Raw genomic sequence first — 20,004 nt, 5'->3', positions numbered from 1 at the left:
TTCATGTTGATAAAGTAAACGTGCAATTAAAAATCGCAAACATTACGCATGCGCTACCCGTTCCAGGCCACCGGCAGACCGAATTCACACCGAAGCGGGTGGTCGTTTCGCGTTCACATGATACCGTTGCGAGATTTCGTACCGGAGTGAAATTCTCGCCCCGATACAACAACCGGGGTGAACTCACGCCGGGGTGACTCGCGCCGGCATGACATTTTGTGGTGGTATCATGTAAACAAATGTAGAGCAATGACAGGGGACCGGAGTGAACTCGCGCCGACGCGAAAGTCGCCCCGGTGTCATGTAAACACCCCCTAATATAATCAAATCTGCTTTTCGCTCTCGGGCTACTGATTAATACCATAGGGCTATTACAAAAATCAGGGGCGGCAGGAACTTTTGATTGGGGGTCCAAACTTTGCTTCAGAAAGGACTGTTGAACTGTTTTTGTGGCTAATTACTTCTCACAGACATAATCACGTGTTTCTCAATCTGTGAACGCGAGCGCCGTTGGCGCGGGATATAATGCTTTGTTAGAAGAGGCGAACAGATCACAGGAAGGTACACAAAAACAATTACATTTTTTAATATCCCTGGAATTTACTTTAGTAGCAAAATGCAACGCTCGTTTCATTAAAAAAAAAATCAGCCAGTTAAAAAGTGATATACGATCCTGTCGATATAAGAATTTCAGTCTCAAACAAACGTCAGGTCTGAAGAAAGTGGTGGTGTTGTTTTGTGGGGGGGGGGGGGGGGGGGGTTCCGGCCACACCGACCCTCACCCTGAATCCGCCCCTGAAGTTGAAAATAACGAGCGGTTTAGCCGCAGTGTAGAATCGGCCACAAAATTAGTTGAGACACTTTTTACTAAGAAAAAGTTTCTAAAAGCTTAAGAAGGGGGAAGAAAGCTTTCCACCCCCAACTCCTTCAGGTAATATCGTGTCGATGTTAGAGCTACCTGAAGGAAAAAACAAAGTTTAAAACCCCAACTTTGAATGGAGGGAAGGGCTGTTGAATGTTTTGTTCTCCGAACCCTATTTGAGGACAGGTCTCAACAATTTTTTCGCCGATTGAAGGTCAGGAATACCTTTATTCAGAAATCGTATTGACAAAATAAATAGCAATAAAGGAACTCATACTAGTAAGCAATGCAATGCAAAATCAGCCAGTTAAAAAGTGATATACGACCCTGTCGATACAAGAATTTCAGTCTCAAACAAACGTCAGGTCTGAAGAAAGTGGTGGTGTTGATTCGGGGGGGGGGGGAGAGGGGGGGTTCCGGCCCCACCGAACCCCACCCTTAATCCGCCCCTGAAGTTGAAAATAACGAGCGGTTTAGCCGCAGTGTAGAATCGGCCACAAAATTAGTTGAGACACTTTTCACTAAGAAAAAGTTTCTAAAAGCTTTAGAAGGGGGAGGAAAGCTTTCCACCCCCAACTCCTCCACGTAATATCGTAGTAAGAGCTACCTGAAGGAAACAACAAAGTTTAAAACCCCAACTTTGAATGAAGGGAAGGGCTGTTGAATGTTTTGTTCTCCGAACCCTATTTGAGGACAGGTCTCAGCAATTTTTTCGCCGATTGAAGGTCAGGAATACCTTTATTCATAAATCGTATTGACTCATACTATAAAACAATACAATTTATACTGTGTCGTTTTATGCATGTCAGTGTCAATGTGTAATTCTTTTCTTCATTTTACCTCTTTTTCGACCCTAAACGCAGCATTTGTGCTCTTCTTATAGATCACCAGTATCAGTAACACCATCACAAACAATAAAACTCCTGCTACAGCAACTAAGATCCACAGTACAGGAGATTGATCGTCGTTTGTTGAAGCTGAAGTATCACCTATAAAGAGCGAGCGAGATAAGCATTTCAATGAGAAGTGAACATGTAGTTGTTGTTATCCATACAATATATTTTCTCGTACTTTCTTTACCGGGCTTGTACTAGTTATAAATGAACAGTCTTTTTCTGATTGGTGGAATTGATTGTTTGTTTCTGTTCATGTTTGATACTAGCACTACAATTTTCTTTGGAGCATTGAGTCAACCTATTCATGCAAATCACCCTTGGGGACTCCCTATAAAGGCCAAAACGAGGAGGCTCCGTCCGAACGGGGTACCCTTTTCAGACTTCAGGTATATGAAAGGGTAGGAATTTTACTTAAGCTGAAGTATATGAAAGGGTAGGGAAATTTGCTAGTTCGGTCTGTATTTTATGGCTGTGAAAGAGTCACTGACGAAAACGTTCCGGTTTTGCCCGACGTATTCATGTTTAAAAGACAGTGCTTTTACAGCAGTCGAAACGAATGCAAAGTTCTTAAACAAATACGCGAAAGGAGTGCAATTTTTGGAAGGTAGAGAAGGGGTACCTTTTCTGTTAAAAATGGTATATGTAACAAAGTAATGGGTTGGAACTTGGGGCTTGATTACACCCTGACTCCGGGGCGCATTACCAAGCAGTCCGATCCTCTAAAAGATTTACGTCTGGAATTTTGTAAGGTCAAATAAATGTATTTTAATTTTTTAATTTATGCATTCAGCGTCCTAGCCACTGTTTAGTTGAGTGCTGCTCAACAACTTTGGATAGTGTAGATCCAGATCGGATTAGAATGGCCAAATAATGATTAAGCTCCATTAGGAACCTGGTCAATAGGCCCAGGGCTGTTAGTCTCTAGTTTTAGAAACGATGGAACATGACAGACCTTAGCTAACTTAGTGCCTAGCATATCCTTGATCATTTTTTATGTTATTCACTAGTTGAACTAGATAAAAGAGTACGGAAAACTATCATCTGGGTCTGTCAAAGGGCCCAAAAGGGCTAACAGATGAGTTTTATGGCTATAAAAAGTCAAGAAAACATTATCGTTTTGTGACTGATTCCTTTTTTTAAAAGACAATGCATTTACATCAGTTAAAAGGGATACAACGTTCTTAGCAAGGTACGTGAAACGGGTACTATTTGCCAATAGAAGGTATACGAAAGGGGTACCTTTTTCGTGAAAAGTTGCGGGCTAAGGGGTTGGACCTCGGGACGGAGCCTCCTCGTATAAACATTTGATGGGTACCATCCCCCCCCTCCCTCAGTGCAGAATACTTGCCTTTCAATGGACGCCTTCCTGCTAAAGAAAGCAATGCATCCTTTGAGACAACAATTCCTATTGTGTTCGCTGCCTGACATGTATATTTACCAAAATGGTGTTTTTCAACGGAGGCAATATGCAGTTCTGAAATGATACTGTCTCTTCCCTGGTATGTCTTGGCCTTTCTGTCAGTCACTTCCAATCCATCTCTCAGCCAAATAATCGAAGGGGCCGGCAGTCCTTCGACAGCGCATGTAAATACCACGTGATCACCAGGAGAGGCTGTGCGATTTTCTGGGTGCCGATATATTGAAGGGCCTATATCTGAAGTTTTTTAAAGAGAAAAGTTGTAATTTATATTTTAAATAGCTGCTATTTTGAACTAACAAGGGAACGTAACATTCTCTAGGGACTAAATAGAGATTGTTTTTAGCCTAGCTTGTCAAGCTCTCCATTTGATCTCCTTTTGCCACGCGAAATGAAGAAGAGCTTTCCTACAGCCGTTTGGCAACTCCCACTATACTCGAACACTTTCCCAACCTCCTCTTGAAAAACGTCAGCAACGCTTATAGTGTCTGAATATTACAAGTTTAAACAATAAGCTATTAGACACAGCGAGAGTCAGAACTTAAAACGTCTTTGATGCTACAAAAGTATATGCATATCATCGTCGAATCTTATCAATTGGGAAATTGATCTTCATTTTTAATTAATTAATTATTTATTTTATTTAAAAATCTGCGCTAAGATATCTCACAGAGCGAGCTCCATTACGTGGTCAATAAAAAAAGACTACTTATACACACAATAGTAACTTAGTAACAATGCATTAAAAACAACAGAAACCGCAATAACAAACATAATAGGGCTTGTAAACACTGATAAAAGAATCAACAACACATTCCATCGAGCAAGCGGGTCAATGGCCGACTAGTGTGGCACTTGATACACATACTCTTGTAGGTCTTGCGTTAAGGGGGGGGGGGGCGGGGTGGGGGTGGAGGAATCATAACCACTCAGACTTAGTAAGAAACAAACAGTAATTAAAAAGTTCTTTCTTAAAGTGCGCTACTGAACAGTTAAAGTTCTAGAGGCGGGCTGATAAAGTGTTCCAGGTTCCTTGGAAGTCTTCCTGTAAAAACTGTTCTCAAAGGCTCTAATCGTATGGCGCGGAGTACCTTGAGAGGAATCAGAGCGCCTGGGTCTAGTGCATGTGGGTAAATTACCGAAATAAAAGAATCCGATAGACTAACTATTCATCTGAATACATACACCAGATCTAAAAATTCATGCCAATAACAAAAAGATAGAGGCTCATTTTTCCATAGTCTTTGCTTGGTTCGGACCGATACGGCAAAGACAAAATGATTTTTTTTTTGCGCGCTGCCTAATTCTTTCGATGTCAAGGATAAAATTGAGAGCTCAAGGGGCCCACCCAGACGACGAGCGAATAGTATCCCATGATGCATTTTTCCAGAAGCATCACGCAATATCGCAGTCATGGCAGATTCCATCATGAAATAAGGTCGTTTTCTCGTCGGCTTTTTTCTCACTCGATTTCCAGTAAAAGTAAGAAAATTACATTATTTCGTTATTTGACATAATTTCTCCGATTTGCAATGGCTTAAGAGCGAAGTTTCCGCACAGAAACATTTATTTTCACGGTTTCAAGTAGTCTTCCCATCACAAAGTGTTCACTGACCCACAACAAGGTCATGAATATTCAAGATTTTTTGGAATATATGTTGAAATCTTCGAAATGTGGACGTCACGCCAGCAAAATGAAGTCCTGAATATTGTACAGGCTAAGAAGTACCCAGAAGTACCCACATTCTGAAGACTTTTTTGTCGACCAAAGATGGCTTAAATTTCGAATCTTTTATCACATTTCAACGCCATGTGTCATAATATATGTGTAAAGCCTGCTGAAGGCTACAATCTGTTGGGCGCTTTCGAGAGCGCTTTAATATTTATGCCGAAGCAATCACTTTGTATTTTCAAAGAGGTTATTTTTAAAAGAAATTTGTCTATAATTATTTTTAATTCGAAGAAGGAGCGGTGCATAATGGTGTGTTTCAGTGTGAAAACAACCTAAAGAAAGGTATCACGCAGCATGCAAGCCGGCACAACGTAAACAGGCCTGCTCAGAATTTGAAAAAGAAACATCAGAAACTTTATTTATTCAAAAGAACAGATCAGTATTCTGGCCAGGAAATTTCCTTGATGATTGCTTGAGTCAGTACCGGGTAGATTGTGCTTCAGAGAATTGTTTGTCGCATCGATAGGTTAAATTTTATTTGTAACTGCCGTTGTAAACTTCAGCTCCTTTGAGCGCGATGCTGTAATAAATTCTCCTTTGGTAATTAGCTTCACAGCGTAGCGGCTGTTTTGTTGGAACCACTTTATAGATCAGTCATAGTTTTGGTTCTCCTCTGGCCTGGGTACTGTTCTGCTCAGTGAACCTAGCGAAGCTTATCAATTGCCGAGTCTTATACTTTGTGTTTACAGTGCGACCGAGCGCACAAAGGAGTTCTCGACAGATCAGTGAAATACATGTAAAACCCTTCTTGATCAAAGTAACGCTGAAATTCTCCTTTAAAGGACAGTGAATATAAGCCACCTCGATAATCTCAAAAGTAGAAGCTGCTGAACCGAAACATGTTTGGAAACCATCCACATCGAGCACTGCGATCGATGTTCACTTCACGCGTGCTGAAGATTACTGATAATGATGTGTCACGTCCGCAGGTATAATACAACATGAATCGAGGTGCATCATGGGATACTATTCGATCGTCGTCTGGGGCCCACCTTATATATAAGGAACAAGAGTGGTCCAAGTATTGATCCTTGCGGGACGCCTGATAATAATGGGAGAGGTTCAGGGTTGACGCTGAGAAAGGCAACCCTTTGGACACGGTCAGTGAAATAGTGTTCGAACCAGGACAACACTGGGTACCGCAGATGTCGAATCGGTAGAGTTTCTAAACAGCACTGTGGTTTACCCTGTCAAAGGCTTTAGCGAATTTAAGGTAGATAGCATCAACTTACACTCGCTTGTCCAGCTTTTCGCCTAAGTTACGAAAGATTGAAGTAACTGGGCCGTGGTGGATTCGTCTTTTAAAAACCCGGACTGCTTAAACTTAGTCCTTTGTTATTGCTGATTTGGTTGTTTTTTTTTTTCATTTTTTTATTGGAAGCTCAGCCATAAGATTTAACGTTCAGTTCCTGGTGTATATCACCACAGCGTGCAATCTCGAGTAATACAACGGGGTTGAAAGATGCGGAGTAATTCGAGAGTTGTAAAAACCGACGACGAACTGGCCGAGCCTCAGAAAACACAGTATAGGAGTGAAATGTAGCAATTGTTTTCTTTTAAGTGTTCGTCCTTAGATTCGCAACGTTGTTAGCACTTGATGGGTGGTAAACGAAGTGGTTAAGAAGGAAGTTCAAGGTGGCTAAGATGTAGAGAGCCGAGAGCAGGCGAAGGCGCGTCCTTGTCTCCACCATTGATGCTTCATTATTATGTCTTATAAGTGTAATAGGTCTTAAGTGCATTCAGTTAACCCTTTCGAAATGCCGCGCCCTTGCTTACGGTCAGATTCCCTTAGCTTTTACTAGGAAGGTACGCTCGATAACCAACTGCACTCATACCGGACTCGGACGAGCGGTGGAAATGGAGCTTACCTTTAAGGGTAGACATATCTTTGCAACAGCCATAAATTATTGTCCGCACCTGGTATTGTATTGATCACCATTGCTTCTGAGGAATAAGCTTCCCCTTCTGAATTCCTAGCAACGCAGACGTAGCTATCTTCGCTGTTCTGTATTTCCACTAAAACAAGAATGAGCCATGAAATTCCATCAATTTCAAGCACTGTTCCATTGGGCTGTGTAGAGTTGTTCTTTAACCAAGTAACTACAGGTGGAGGTGATCCGGCGGCTTTACAAGCGAAGGGAACCATGGTGATATTTTGCTTTAAGGATACTACCACGTTTTGCGGATAAAGTGAAATTGTTGGCCCTGGTAGAAAAATGAAACAAATCTTATTACTCCAGTGTATCTCAGTAGCTATGCACTCATTTATTTCTTAGCGAACTGAAACTCAAAATGAATTTACATCAGTGAATTCTTTACTTTTGTTTGCCATTTTTAGTAGAGGGAATCAGCCACTTGAATGCCTTAACCCACCCTAGTCCCCAAGCGCTCCGGGCTCGGTTAAACGTGGCCGACTACCGTGAACTGTTAGGCACGCCGGATTAGGAAGCAAGATAGAACACCTAGATACCAGGCTGGATTCAGCTGATTTTTAACTGGCCCGTTAATTCATTTTATGACGCCCATGAGCTAAAAGGACGACATGCAACTCGTTCACAGGATCTTAAAGGAGCACTCGCCTACGAATAAAAAATACAATGTTTGGAACCTATGGCTGGCTACGAAGTAGCCGCGGGAGTCACGCAACACTGAATTGCACCAAAGACTCTTTAAATACTTATCGAAGGTGGTGACAGTTATCCATCGTATTCTCCAAGGTATAAATTTAATTTTTAATATGCGATACGATGAAGACAGTGCTTTGCACTCAAATCAGAACTTTCGTGTCTTTTATTTTACTGGTGTTCGAGCGAAAAAAGAAGGAAAAACAGAACTTTAAAACTGAAAATATCCATTTATAACAACTTACTTTGCTTCATACTCAGTATTGTACTAGAGGATCTGCTCCATCCTTGCGAGTTTCTTGCCTCGCACCAGTATTCCCCTTGGTGAAGTGCTGTGACCAATTCCAAAGTTAAGGTCGAGAGGCCTCTTGCTTCGGTGATGTTTGCCTCGGGCACAGGAATCCCATCCTTGTACCATGTAATCACGGGGTTTGGAATACCTACTGCCTTGCAGGTCAAGTTCGCTCTTCCTCCATGAGAAATAAACTTCTTAGCGGGAGGGTTGACAGTAAAAATTGGGGAGGAGCTCTCTAGATCATAACAACAGAACTTAACATTAAACTTAGGTGTTGTTCAAAAGGAAAACAAAATATTTATCTGTGTATCATTATTTCGCCCAGAACAAGCTCATTTACCTATAAAAATTGCAAGTACGGAGTTTTCGCCTATTTTATTAACGAGTTTGTATCTAAATGTAATAAATTGTTTACTAACTGATTTCAGTTGACTATGATTAAACGACTGGTGTTTCTTGATCAGACACTTCTATGCAGCAAGTTTAAAGAAAATCTAGAGGAAATCAGAAAACCTTAAGGTGGATAATTTCACTGCTTACCTTTAAACACTAGACTGCGTAGCTGGCGGTATTGTGTACTAGTCGAGTGAGATTTGGCGGCGGAGCCGCGAGAAATAAACGCCTCATCCCAACTCCATTTTTTGGATCACGGCTCCGCCGCCAAAACTTTAATCACACAATACCGCCAGCTGCGCAGGCTATTAAACACTAGCTCTTAATATATAGAGCCCGCGTACAATGCAGCTAGGGACCTTAAGCCGGCAACGACGACGGCGACGGCAAAGAGAACGGGAAAAAATGTAGTATGTTTAGATTAGCAGAACAAGAACTTTGCACGTTCAGCACGCTTTTTTGTACATTTGTCTGCCGTCGTTGCACAGGGGACCTACAAGCGCCTCTCAGGCCAGGCGGCCGATATGCGAGCGTTCAAGGGTCTCAGAAACAAATCGAACAACCTGATGAATGTTGCACGCAGGGTGTTTTACAAAGACCTCATTTACAAGAGCAGTGGCGACCAGAAGAAGCTTTTCTCGGTAACGAGTAGATTGCTTGGCGTGGCGCGAATAACTCAATATCCTCCTTTTACGGACAAGGTAGTACTTGCTTATAAGTTTGGTGATTTTTTCGCTCCGAAGATTGTGGTAATACAAAACAAGCTTGATAACATGGCTACGACAGTGTCGCCTGGCAGTGAGAAATGTTTAGCGGACTCACCTGTTGCGCAACTATGGATGGTTTCAGAGTATTTAATGAATCGGAAGTCCAGAAAGCTCGTTGAGGCCGCGCTTAAGAAATCCTACTCAATTTACCAAATACCTACGCCTCTCGTTGTCGGCTGCATTGATATTCTGGTGCCTGTTATCACCAAATCATTAATCTCTCTCTACAGACGGGTTCATTTGCTAATCAATGGAAGTGTGCTCTAGTTCATTCTTTGCTGGAGAAGCTTGGACTTGACTTGGTTTTCCAGAGTTTTAGACAAGTCAGCAATCTGCAGTACATTTCTATAAGCTCACCGAAAAGGTTGTATTTAGTCAAACACACGAGCACATGCATGGTCGTCAATGAAATCTATCCTGATCTACACGCGCAATCGCCCTATCGTCAACATCACAGCACTGAAACGGCCTTTCTCAAAGTAATGATCGACGTCCTCTTGAAAATGAACTCGCAGCATGTCATCCTGATGGTCCTGTTGGATCTAGGCGCAACATTCGACACAGTTGATCACAATAGGGAGTTTAAGCAACGCCGTTTTGAGCGACGCACGTCAACCGGAAGTAGACTTTTTGTACCCTTCGGCCGTGATTTGGAACAACTTCTTGAGCAAATCATCTCTATAAGAGTAAAGACACTTACCAATGCAAATTTGGTAGCGTCAAGGCATATTAAAAGAGAAAAAAATCTCACTTCCGATTGACGTGCGTCGCTCAGAAACGTCGCTGCTTAAACTCCTTAATATCTTGTTGGAGCGTCAGCACAGGGATGTCGGCATACGTGGGAAAATGCTTTACTGGTTCAGCTCATATCTGTCGAATCGGAGTCAGCCATCGATGGATCGCTTCTCAGACAGTTCTCACCTGGCTGTGGCATACCTCAGGGTTCTTGTCTGGGACCCTTGCTGTTCGTCATTTAAACATCCTCGCTGTTTAAGATTATTGAGCGTCATCTTCCACAAGTTCATTGGTTCGCGGACGACACGCAGCTGAAACTCAGTTTCAGAGAAGATGACGATAACGCACAAGATGAGGCACTGCGTGCTATGGAGGAGTGCATACGTGCCTTACGGAAATCGCTGACTGATGGAAGGTTGCTACTAATTGACGATGAAAGTGAATTTCTCGTCATCGAGACTAGACAGCAGCTCAATAAACTTGGCGCCTTCAGTCTACAAGTTGGTGATTATACTATTGATGCTTCGTTGAATGCTAGAAGCTTGGGGGCATTTATTGACAATTAACTAAGTATGAACAATCATATTAAACAAATAATGGGTAAAGCCTGTGTCTATCATATTCATAACATCCTTTCAGAACACTGCGGCAAGACTTAACGACCGTATCTCGCCATTTCGCCAGCTCTTTCTAATCTTTATTGGCTATCGCTGCCAGTGATTTACCGTATCTATTTTAAAGCTGTAATTATCACTTAAGGCCATTCATGGCATGTCACCTGGATACATAAGCGATATGGTTAGCATTAGGACCTCTTCTTCATATTCATTAAGATGGCATCACTCCACTGTTTTAGAACATCCTAAGACGCGTATGCTGGCAACATTAGGCGCTAGATAGTTTTCCGCTGCCGCTCTTAAATTGAAGAACAACCGTCTCGCGCATATCCGTGATATCGGGTAACTTAAGAGACATATCAAATCATACCTTTTGACATAAGCTTTTATGTAGTTTTAACTTGATTTTATTTTCACTTTTATTTTATTTATCTGTATGTATTTTTATCAGCATATTACTTTTATTCGGTTTTATCTATCATAGATTCCTTCTATAATTTTAATCATCATTAATGTAAAGCGCTTTTGATCATTTTTATGTTAAAAGGCGCTATAGTAAATTATTTATTTATTTATTTTATTATTATTGATTATTTGCCCAAGAAATATAATTACCAGAATCATGACCACTTCTTGATGGAGGTATAATAAAAAGTACAAATATATACTTTACTGCTTACCTTTAAACACTAGCTCTATAGAGCCCGCCGTACATTGCAATTGATTATTTGCCCAACAAGTGTAATTACCAGAATCACTTCTTGATGCATTGTTAATAACATGGGTACAAACTTTGCTTTCTTCAATATCATTTGTTCTACCACCGCATTCTTTTATTTTAAAAGGATTATCATTGAAGTAGAAGTGGATCCAATACGGTTGGCCTAAACTTGGAATGCCATAGTTTTCTTTGGAAGCGTTGCTAGTGCAAACTATTGTTACGCTGTATCCCACGAGCAACACGTGATCATCTGGGAACTCAAGAGTGTTGATAGTCAGTGAAGGAGCTGTAGGAACTGTAAATGGTTAAATATTAGGTTAGCAAAAACCATCAGTAGACTTTGCGCATACCTAAGGAAGGGAAAACAAATATCTTCGACTCTTTATTTTCTACTTAAGTACACCTCATTTGCCCCTAACTATGATATATCAACTGCCATAATAACATCATCATACATTTATATTTTGTTTATGAGGACAAATTGTACAGTCGTATAATTTTTACTACTAAATAGTTTTGGCGTGACAAAGCATAATTTATAAAACAAATTGCAGCACTACAACACTACCATGATGGTCATTTCCCCATGGATCTCGCCTATCCCTACCAGAGACGGAAGTGGCCAGTCCTCCGTTACATCTACTATATCATTCTATTGCAAACCACATACATTGAAAGGTTCTGCTTTTCTCGTCGAAGTAACAAAAGCTGGCAAGCATTGCAAGCTCTTCATTTGGGGAATACCAGAGAGCCAAGGAGCGGATGGAGTTAGTGGAAGTTGTCCACCGAAATCCATTGTTATATATACGAAAGCTAACTAGCCTGATTTTCATGAGGTGTCTCCTTTTGGAAGCTTGGTTGTCTCTAGCGGATCCAAAGTCCTAGAACAGCCACGACAGCTATCGAGCGAGGTTTGGAGAGAAAAGTAATGTTGATGTTGATAATGACGATGATGATGATTATGATTATGATGATGATGACGATGATGATCATGATGATGATAGTGATAATGATAATAGAGACCTTTAAATCCTAAGACGAGAACGACTACGAGTACGAGATTTTCTCAATACTACGTAGTGCTGGCACGTGAACCAGCGTCATTTTGGCGGGAAAATGTGGTAGCCGTCGTCATTCTACTACGAGTTTTAGCGAGAATGTCGAAGTGGCAGAAACAAGTTATCAAATGTTAAAAGTTTTATCATTTTGCGATCGCGAGAGGGTGTAACCTCCTTTACTAAAGGTAACAGTGCTAACATTTCTGGTGAAAAATGGGAAAATGAAGCTTTCCGGGGAGTCTATAATTTCAGAATACGCGAAAAAACGTGAAGTCAAATCTCGTACTCGAAGTCGTCCTCGTCCTGGAATCTAAAGGTCTCTAATAAATCTTGGATAACAACTAATACATTTATTCAAACGGACGAAGGCCTTGCTAAGCCGAAGTTAGAGCCGAAACGTCGACCAATTTAAGCAAACAGACGACAATCACTATCCCGTGTTCGGTAATAATTAATAATTAAAATCATTTGGCTGACTACTATGGGATTAGACAGCTTCATGATGAGGAATAGAAGCAGCATCGATTACTCCAATTTAGAGCTGCTGAAAAATGGAATCAACGAGATCCTACTCAACTAATATGGAAAGATTATGTCAGCACAGACACCCATTTCGCCGGCCCCTCCTTAATTATAAGCCGTCTTATCTAGTTTTGTTGGCAATTAATTTCCGTGGAGCACATTATTTTTATTCCTCTGACTTTCGCGTTTCAAATCGTGGTATATTTTTGCTTACCTTTTTGTTGTTCTTCCATTGGAACACAAGCTGTTTCTGCATTACGGAAATAGAAAAAAGCCAACGAAATAAGCAACAGCATAATTACTCAGCTTATCTCTGGTATGCTGCCTGAAATGAATTGAAATATTATTGTAAACATTAATGCAATGTTTGAATTAAGCATGTTCTGACCAACCATAAAATATGGACGGTTGACGTTATTTGTTGCATCATAATAACAATCAGCATGAGTTTTTAAATAAATGAACTTTCGTTGTTTTCTTTTCCGTCGTTTAATGCAGTTGAAATTGATTTTGAGGGTCACCCACGAAGTGAATAGCTCAGCTCAATTAATGAAGTTTCTAATATAGAACAACTGCACTCCTATTATTATAGAATTTTTCAGCTTAATCTAAACAATTGATGATAAAAAGATAAGCTAATATTCATATTCATGTTTCAGTTAAGAGCCTAGTTACAAGAGGCTGAATCGGGCTGAGCCACTTTAATCTAAGCCACCTTTCATAAGGCCCGCCATATAAAAGATGAAAAATCATATTCCTTTTTAAATCGACTCATGTGATAGGTCTTTTTATTTTATTGCTGTATTTTGTTGAACAGCACACAATCAGGCCGGTTCTATTGACTCTATTCCGGAATAAGAATGAAATAATACTAAAACTCTAGAAATCACTTGTTTTGGCTTTTATTGTACAATGCTATATTTACAAAACTGCCTGAAATAAAATGCTTTATTGTATTAAAGTTTATAAATGGTCCAAAAATCACCGTAGAAGAAATTAGAGACAAACGTTTTGGGTTTTCTTACTCCGGTATACAATTAATCGAACGCACCGAGTACTGTAAAACAACAACCAGAGACTAAACGCGTGAAATCCGTCAATCACGTTGTTCATTTGACAACACCTTACTTTGTAAAAAAGAAACGTAAAGAAATCACTGACAGCAGGTAGCTATACCAGCTATAAACTCATGAGTCCAAACAGTATGAGTAAAAATTGAATAAAATGTAATGGGACACCAATTTGGCACAATTAAAAACAGTGAAAAGGCCGTTGCTAACTAATGTACCAATTTACTCTACAAATTGAAGTCAGAAAAAATTATTAAGCTTATATTCATCATTTGCTTTTAAAACAGGCCTAATTTGAGCTCTGCTGCGTTTTTTTTTTTTAATTTAGATGGCAGCTATTTGTCTTCGAGGAATCGTCAGTGTTCAGTCACTGATTGCTAGATGGTCCAACTCATGATTTTCAGAATATAAATTAAAGTAACCTCTAATTCATCATCATGATTCACCATCTTTCTAAAAAGTGCCTTTAGTTATTGTAATTAACAATAGCAAGGTGATGTTGATGATTTACCGGACTTGAAGAGATTCTTGACGTTTAGTTTGTATCTCAAGTGGTAAAAGAACAGTGAAAATGGACTGTCAATGGTGTGGTGTTCTAATTTGATTTTTTCATTTCAGGGGGTTTTGTCTGGCAGTACAAACCTTTAAATCCCCTTAAGCAGTGAGCCAAATCTTGCGCTAAGGCTATGTCCACTAGCACACTGATCTCAAAGTAAATAATAATGACGCTGTCTTTATGATTCAGTTAAACATGGTCAAGCCGATAAGGGAATTAAGTCAACAATAAGCCAAGGTGATGTAATATACTGCGGATGTTATTTTATCAATGTGTGGTACTAACAACGCTGCATTTCGTAGAAGTCGGAAAAGCTGATTATAGCCAAGCTCCTGATTCAGACGGACAAACCAAGAAGTTATATTCTTTGCCACAAGAAGGGGGCCAAAGAAAATAGTGAGAATATAGCGTTCTTTTTAGATAAACAAGTTTATTTATACATATTATAACATGTTACAAGATTTTGGAATGACAAATAACCTGACAATAAATATCTGGTTAAAGGAGGCTAGCTATTGATAGATGACCTTTCTTTTTGTGACAATGAAATTTATACTTTTATAAATAAGAAAAAAAAACACAATGGCAAACTCTTGTTTATAGCAGGTATTTTAGAAACCCAAAGAAAACCCTCTGGCTCCAGTCGTTCCAATGGAAAAATCTCTATATCGTGGATAACGCAATTGGTTTCCAAAATACTTATCCGCTGGATAGTGATCTATGCGATGGATAGCACTATCTAACGTTTGAACGACCGGGACCTGGTGAATATAAAAAGCGATATTGGTGGGAATCAGTTTGGAAGCAATATCCGTACCACATCCATTATATATCAGTATCAACTATCAAGGGGCTCGTTTCCTCAGTAAATATATGCATTAACTCGACCATCATTGTAAATTTCTGAAGCAACTGCTTACTGATAATTAAAATTTTATGCTGAATCATCCAAGAATTACTCTTAGCCTGTATACTAGCCAGAGGTTTGCGCGTATGTGTGGTAGGGCCAGAAAATTTTACAATAATTCAGGCAGCACCGGCAGTCGACCTTCTTTAACTGAACTTTAATTAAGGGATAATAATTAACACGCCACAAGCCACAGCCGGATACGTAAATCCGAAAAAAAAACAGCTATGAGAAAAATAGGGACCGTGTAACCCCAACCTATCCTATGGCATCGCCTTTGGCAAGCCAAAACTAATAAAATGAAGCCTAATAACATGAATACTAGCAGAAACGGCGAGATGCTACATAAGATAGTAAGAAACATATGGACCAGTGCCAAAGGCAACGAAAAAAAAGGCTTATAACAGAATAAGTGAAAACTAAACTAAACACAGCAAGTTGACGTGGCGAGGCCGACCGTAGAATGACACCAATAACTAAACGCCGGCCCCTGTATCAGACCCTGTAACCGCGATTCCTCGCACGCTACAGTAGAACCCAGTTCTCCGTTCCGTGCCGGCAAAATGATAATTTATATCAATTCTTATTTACACAATTTATATTACTCTTGTTACGTAACCGAATCTCATCGACGAAGTTTGAGCGATTCTATAATTATAATTCTATTTGCTTTAAATCTTTTTAGCTCCTAGTTTTGGAGATGGTTTTTCTGTTAAAAAAAAAAAAAAAAAAAAAAAAGTATAGGGTTATATAAGTTGCCGTTAACCAAGATAGCAAAAAATAAAAATAAAAATAAAAACCGTTGATTATTTCATGGTGCGTGCATCATTAGTTAGACGCCTGTTACTTTTAAACGGACCTATACCTCCATATGGAGACTAAGGCACAATAAAGATATTGTTACCGTTACTGTTACTGTCGGTCATCATCGCTACCATATCACTCCATATCACTCGATATGGTTTTCATTTTTTCAGTATGGCGTAAGAGCTGCAGACATCTGTGACGATCCATAATCCATGTAAAAAAAGTGCAAGGTGCTTTTACCGCATAATTATTTGACAGTTACTGCTTTGATTTTACAATGTGGAAAAACTTGCACCTGCGTTTGACCGGCTCAGTGACCTATAACTCGGGCCCCTTACGCTCGCTTTTAACTGCATAATTATTTGACAGTTACTGCTTTGATTTTACAATGTGGAAAAACTTGCACCTACGTTTGACCGGCAGAGTGACCTATAACTCGGGCCCCTTCCGCTCAGCCAATTTAGTGTACATGTAGTACATCAATGTGGATTATTTCCGACCAGGGAATCAGGAAGTTCACCGAAATAATGACTACACAACCCGTTATACGATGGACTTACCAACTGGAGAGAGTTTCTGCTAGCGACTCAATTTCGACACCAATGAGTTACACATGACAGTCTCCAAGTTTTAACAATTAACTCTTGGCGAACGATTTTAATAGGAATTCTTAATTATTTGAATTTTGGTTAAACAAACGAAGCATCAAGCCTGAACTTTGATCGAGTTCATCGGAAATGACGCACTGGAAGGAAGACCATTCCAATCAGCAAAGCGTAGCAAGAACAACAGAGACCACTTTTGTAACGAACACAAATATTGCACCGCTAACGGCAAACATGCAACACCCATTCAAGTGACCCATTAAAGATATTGGTATGAATTCTTCTGTTTGTGGTAAAACAATCAACAAATTTGATCAACATATGTTATCGAATATGGACATATGGACAAGAAATGAATTCATAAAGGAACACCAAATAAATCTAGGTAGTTCTAGACGGAAAAAGACTGCCGATTGTCACAGTATGGACGCAAATACGGCTAAGAGAAAGGTCTTATAACTCAGTCACTTGAGACGGCATGAAAATTTATCGTAATTAGCTGTTTATAGTCAATATCGCATGTTCTAACAATACAAATGACAAATGGGCTTTTAGGCGCGTTTTGGCATGGTGCAGTTCAACCTAGCTCCTTAGACTTTTTAGCCCTCCAATATCCAAGTGACAAATTCCCCACACTGATCGATCTCTGTCCACATTTATTTAAACAATTTGTTGGTAAAATTTTCCCTCAGGAGATCATTTTCTTAATTCTTATATTATAACCGTCTCTTTTTAATACCTATTGATATTGATCGCAGAAACTTGTTTTTGGTCACTCTTTGGACTTAAGGGCTAAGCGGAAACCAGTTAAGACTAGAGAAGGAGCTATGTCACCGCTTGATGGAGGGGTGCCCGCTTTTACAACCATGACACAGCTGTCATTAAAAGTAGTCTGTAAATTAAGTTTCCATCTGAATTAATAACTAAATATAGTAAGCCCCATTTTTTTCTCATCCCCCAATTGTAAGGTTTTTTAGGAGATTGTCATGGGGTCTGGGGAGGTTGCTATTTACAGTATAGTATAGTATTTATATTCTAACTTTGCGAAGTTTTGCCTTTCTTACCAAATGAGAGACCTTACTTTGAAAAGAAAAGAAAAGGAATTGTTTCCTGCAATGCTCTGACAATTATGCAATTTGATATCAAACTACTATATCTCATAATAACCCGGAACAGCAAACGTTCCAAAAAAAAAAAAAAAGGATTTCAGTTCATCATGTTTCATTAAGCCAGGCATTACGTTTTCATTTTAACTAAGAGACCTGCCTTTGAAAAACAAAATACTAAAATAGAGAATTGCCTTGTACAATTCACTGGTAATAATGCAATTTGGGCTCAAGGTATTGCCTGATGATAACCTGAAACAGCATAGCTCTTAGTGAAAAACAGGATATATTTTCAATACGATCTTTGCATTCGTATTGATTTTGCGGTTTAAAGCTTTCTTAGAAAGAGGAACTAATTATGTCTAAGTGATTCACTGTTCAATCCTCATGAATACCTTAACTTTTTTGTGTCAGACACGTCACGACGACAGTTATAATTAATTATCATGGTGTTCCGGGACTAACTGTGTACAAAAAGACCTTTAACTCGCACTTGTGTTCAGTGTGTTTTAATTCCTCAACCTGATCGAGTTGCTCAACAGTCGGCTAAGGGTTACATACCGCTGATACAGTCCATTGTTTCTCTACGTAAGTAGCTGTGTAGTTATTGATTAGTTGTACGACGAAATCTATCAAATTTCAAACAGTGTGAACCGTCATCAAATTGAGTGTCATTATAACAACTGCTCAAAAAGATAGAAAAGGTATAAATGACAGAGCAAAATATAACTGTACAAACGGAAGCAGGGATCGTATAAAATTTTAGAAGATTAAAATCGATTGTAATTTTGGATTTTGAAAACTTGTTCACCTATCAGCTTTTCAAAGTTCATTTCTGTTGCTTGTAACGATTGATTGATGTAATTTCTAAAGTTTCATTGCAAATAATGACTTATAACTGCAGACTAACTGGTAAGCTGAAACTGTATTAGACAACCGTGAAACGAGCTCTTTAACAAAAGGGTTCATGCATGCGTAGACAGGGTGATCATTGAAATTGAAAAACGTTAGAGACGGGGCCTTTTACAATCCAATCAAGAGAGGATAAAGGGGACAGAGAAGGTATCCCCCATACACACCCTATTCCGTAGGTAATTCGTCTCGAGTTATTTTTAGAATCGGGATAAAGTTACCTCGCGCGCTGCGTGGATGTTTCGTGGAGGTTTCGCATGACTAAACGCCGTGCAAAACATGTAGGGCGAAAGGCAATGAAAGCGCAAAGAGATCGAGAGCATTTCTGAAATATTGAAGCGAAATGAGTCGGCGCTCACCTGGGAAAAGGGGGTCTATTGAAACCGGTCTTTTGTACAATAAAGCAAGAAGGACGCCAAGTGTTATTTTTGTTGAATAATAAAAGACTAATAAAAGAATAAATATCAAACCAGAAATTGCTCTCTTCAAGCTGTAAATTATAAATGATCCTGAGAGAATATTGAGCGTGTTAAGGATTTCCCTGCTGTACTGTTAGCTCTATACAAAAGAGGGAGGGCGATTCTTTTTTAATTTCCGTTTCGCTGACACAGCTTTAGCAGAAATCTCTCTTTAGTTGTTTCCGTCGACAAAACAAATTGCGATATCGCTCTCCGCGTCTTCTGCCATATTTTTCTGTGTCAATTCGTGAAGGACGAGTGGTTCTGAGCGTGGATCATCCACGCGTAACACATTCGCCCTACTTGATTGGCGGTTGTCTTAATCCCCTTGGGATCTATGGTCTTAAAAATAACTCGAGACGAATTACTTATCGAATAGGGTTTGTATAGGGGATGCCTTCTCTGTCCACCTTTATCCTCTCGTGAATCCAATCGAATTTCACTGGGGCATATTCGACTGTTGTTGTTATATGATTCTTGCATTCATCATACATAAACTGTATTCAGAAATCCTGATTTTTCAGTTTGATGATGTTACTGGCCGTGTTTTTTTTTTTTTTTTTTCATTTTTGACAATCAGAAGACGGATCAGGAAAAGCACTAAGTCTTGCAAATTCGTCCAGTTAAGCTTTAAATGACCTCATAAAGGCGACTGGGAATTAGCTTGAATTCAAGAGCCTATCATAGGTTCCACTTTTGTGTATAAATTTGGGCGAATCATATTCAGAACTAATCTATGTACCATTAACTTTTAAATGCAGTCAGTTTTTTACCATAGCCTGCTTTAGCCAGAACGAATGGCAAATGTGTAATTCTAGAAAATATCCTTACCCCCTCCCCCCACAGAAGGTAACGGAAATTCAGAGGGGAGGAGGGTCCAAAAAGAGGCAATTTCCGGGGAGGGTGGCGGGAACCCTTTCGAGGTTTTTTTCCGGCGGAAAATC

The 20,004-nt window shown here is 39.7% G+C and overlaps 1 protein-coding gene across 1 annotated transcript; it reads right to left on the bottom strand.

The window, feature by feature from the left end:
* Nucleotides 1-2,963: 2,963 nt before the first annotated feature.
* On the bottom strand, nt 2,964-12,965 carry LOC140941956 (protein sax-3-like). The gene is made up of 6 exons (XM_073390953.1): nt 12,854-12,965; nt 11,019-11,354; nt 7,777-8,061; nt 6,825-7,112; nt 3,197-3,412; nt 2,964-3,127 (listed from the first exon to the last, which is right to left on the bottom strand). Exons 1-6 carry the CDS (start codon nt 12,933-12,935, stop codon nt 2,964-2,966), a joined length of 1,371 nt encoding a protein of 456 aa, XP_073247054.1. The 5' UTR covers nt 12,936-12,965.
* Nucleotides 12,966-20,004: the final 7,039 nt, after the last annotated feature.

This window comes from Porites lutea, chromosome 6 (genome assembly GCF_958299795.1).
Source record: "Porites lutea chromosome 6, jaPorLute2.1, whole genome shotgun sequence".
In the NCBI taxonomy this organism is placed as follows: domain Eukaryota; kingdom Metazoa; phylum Cnidaria; class Anthozoa; order Scleractinia; family Poritidae; genus Porites; species Porites lutea.
This window is presented reverse-complemented; position numbering and strand designations above follow the sequence as displayed.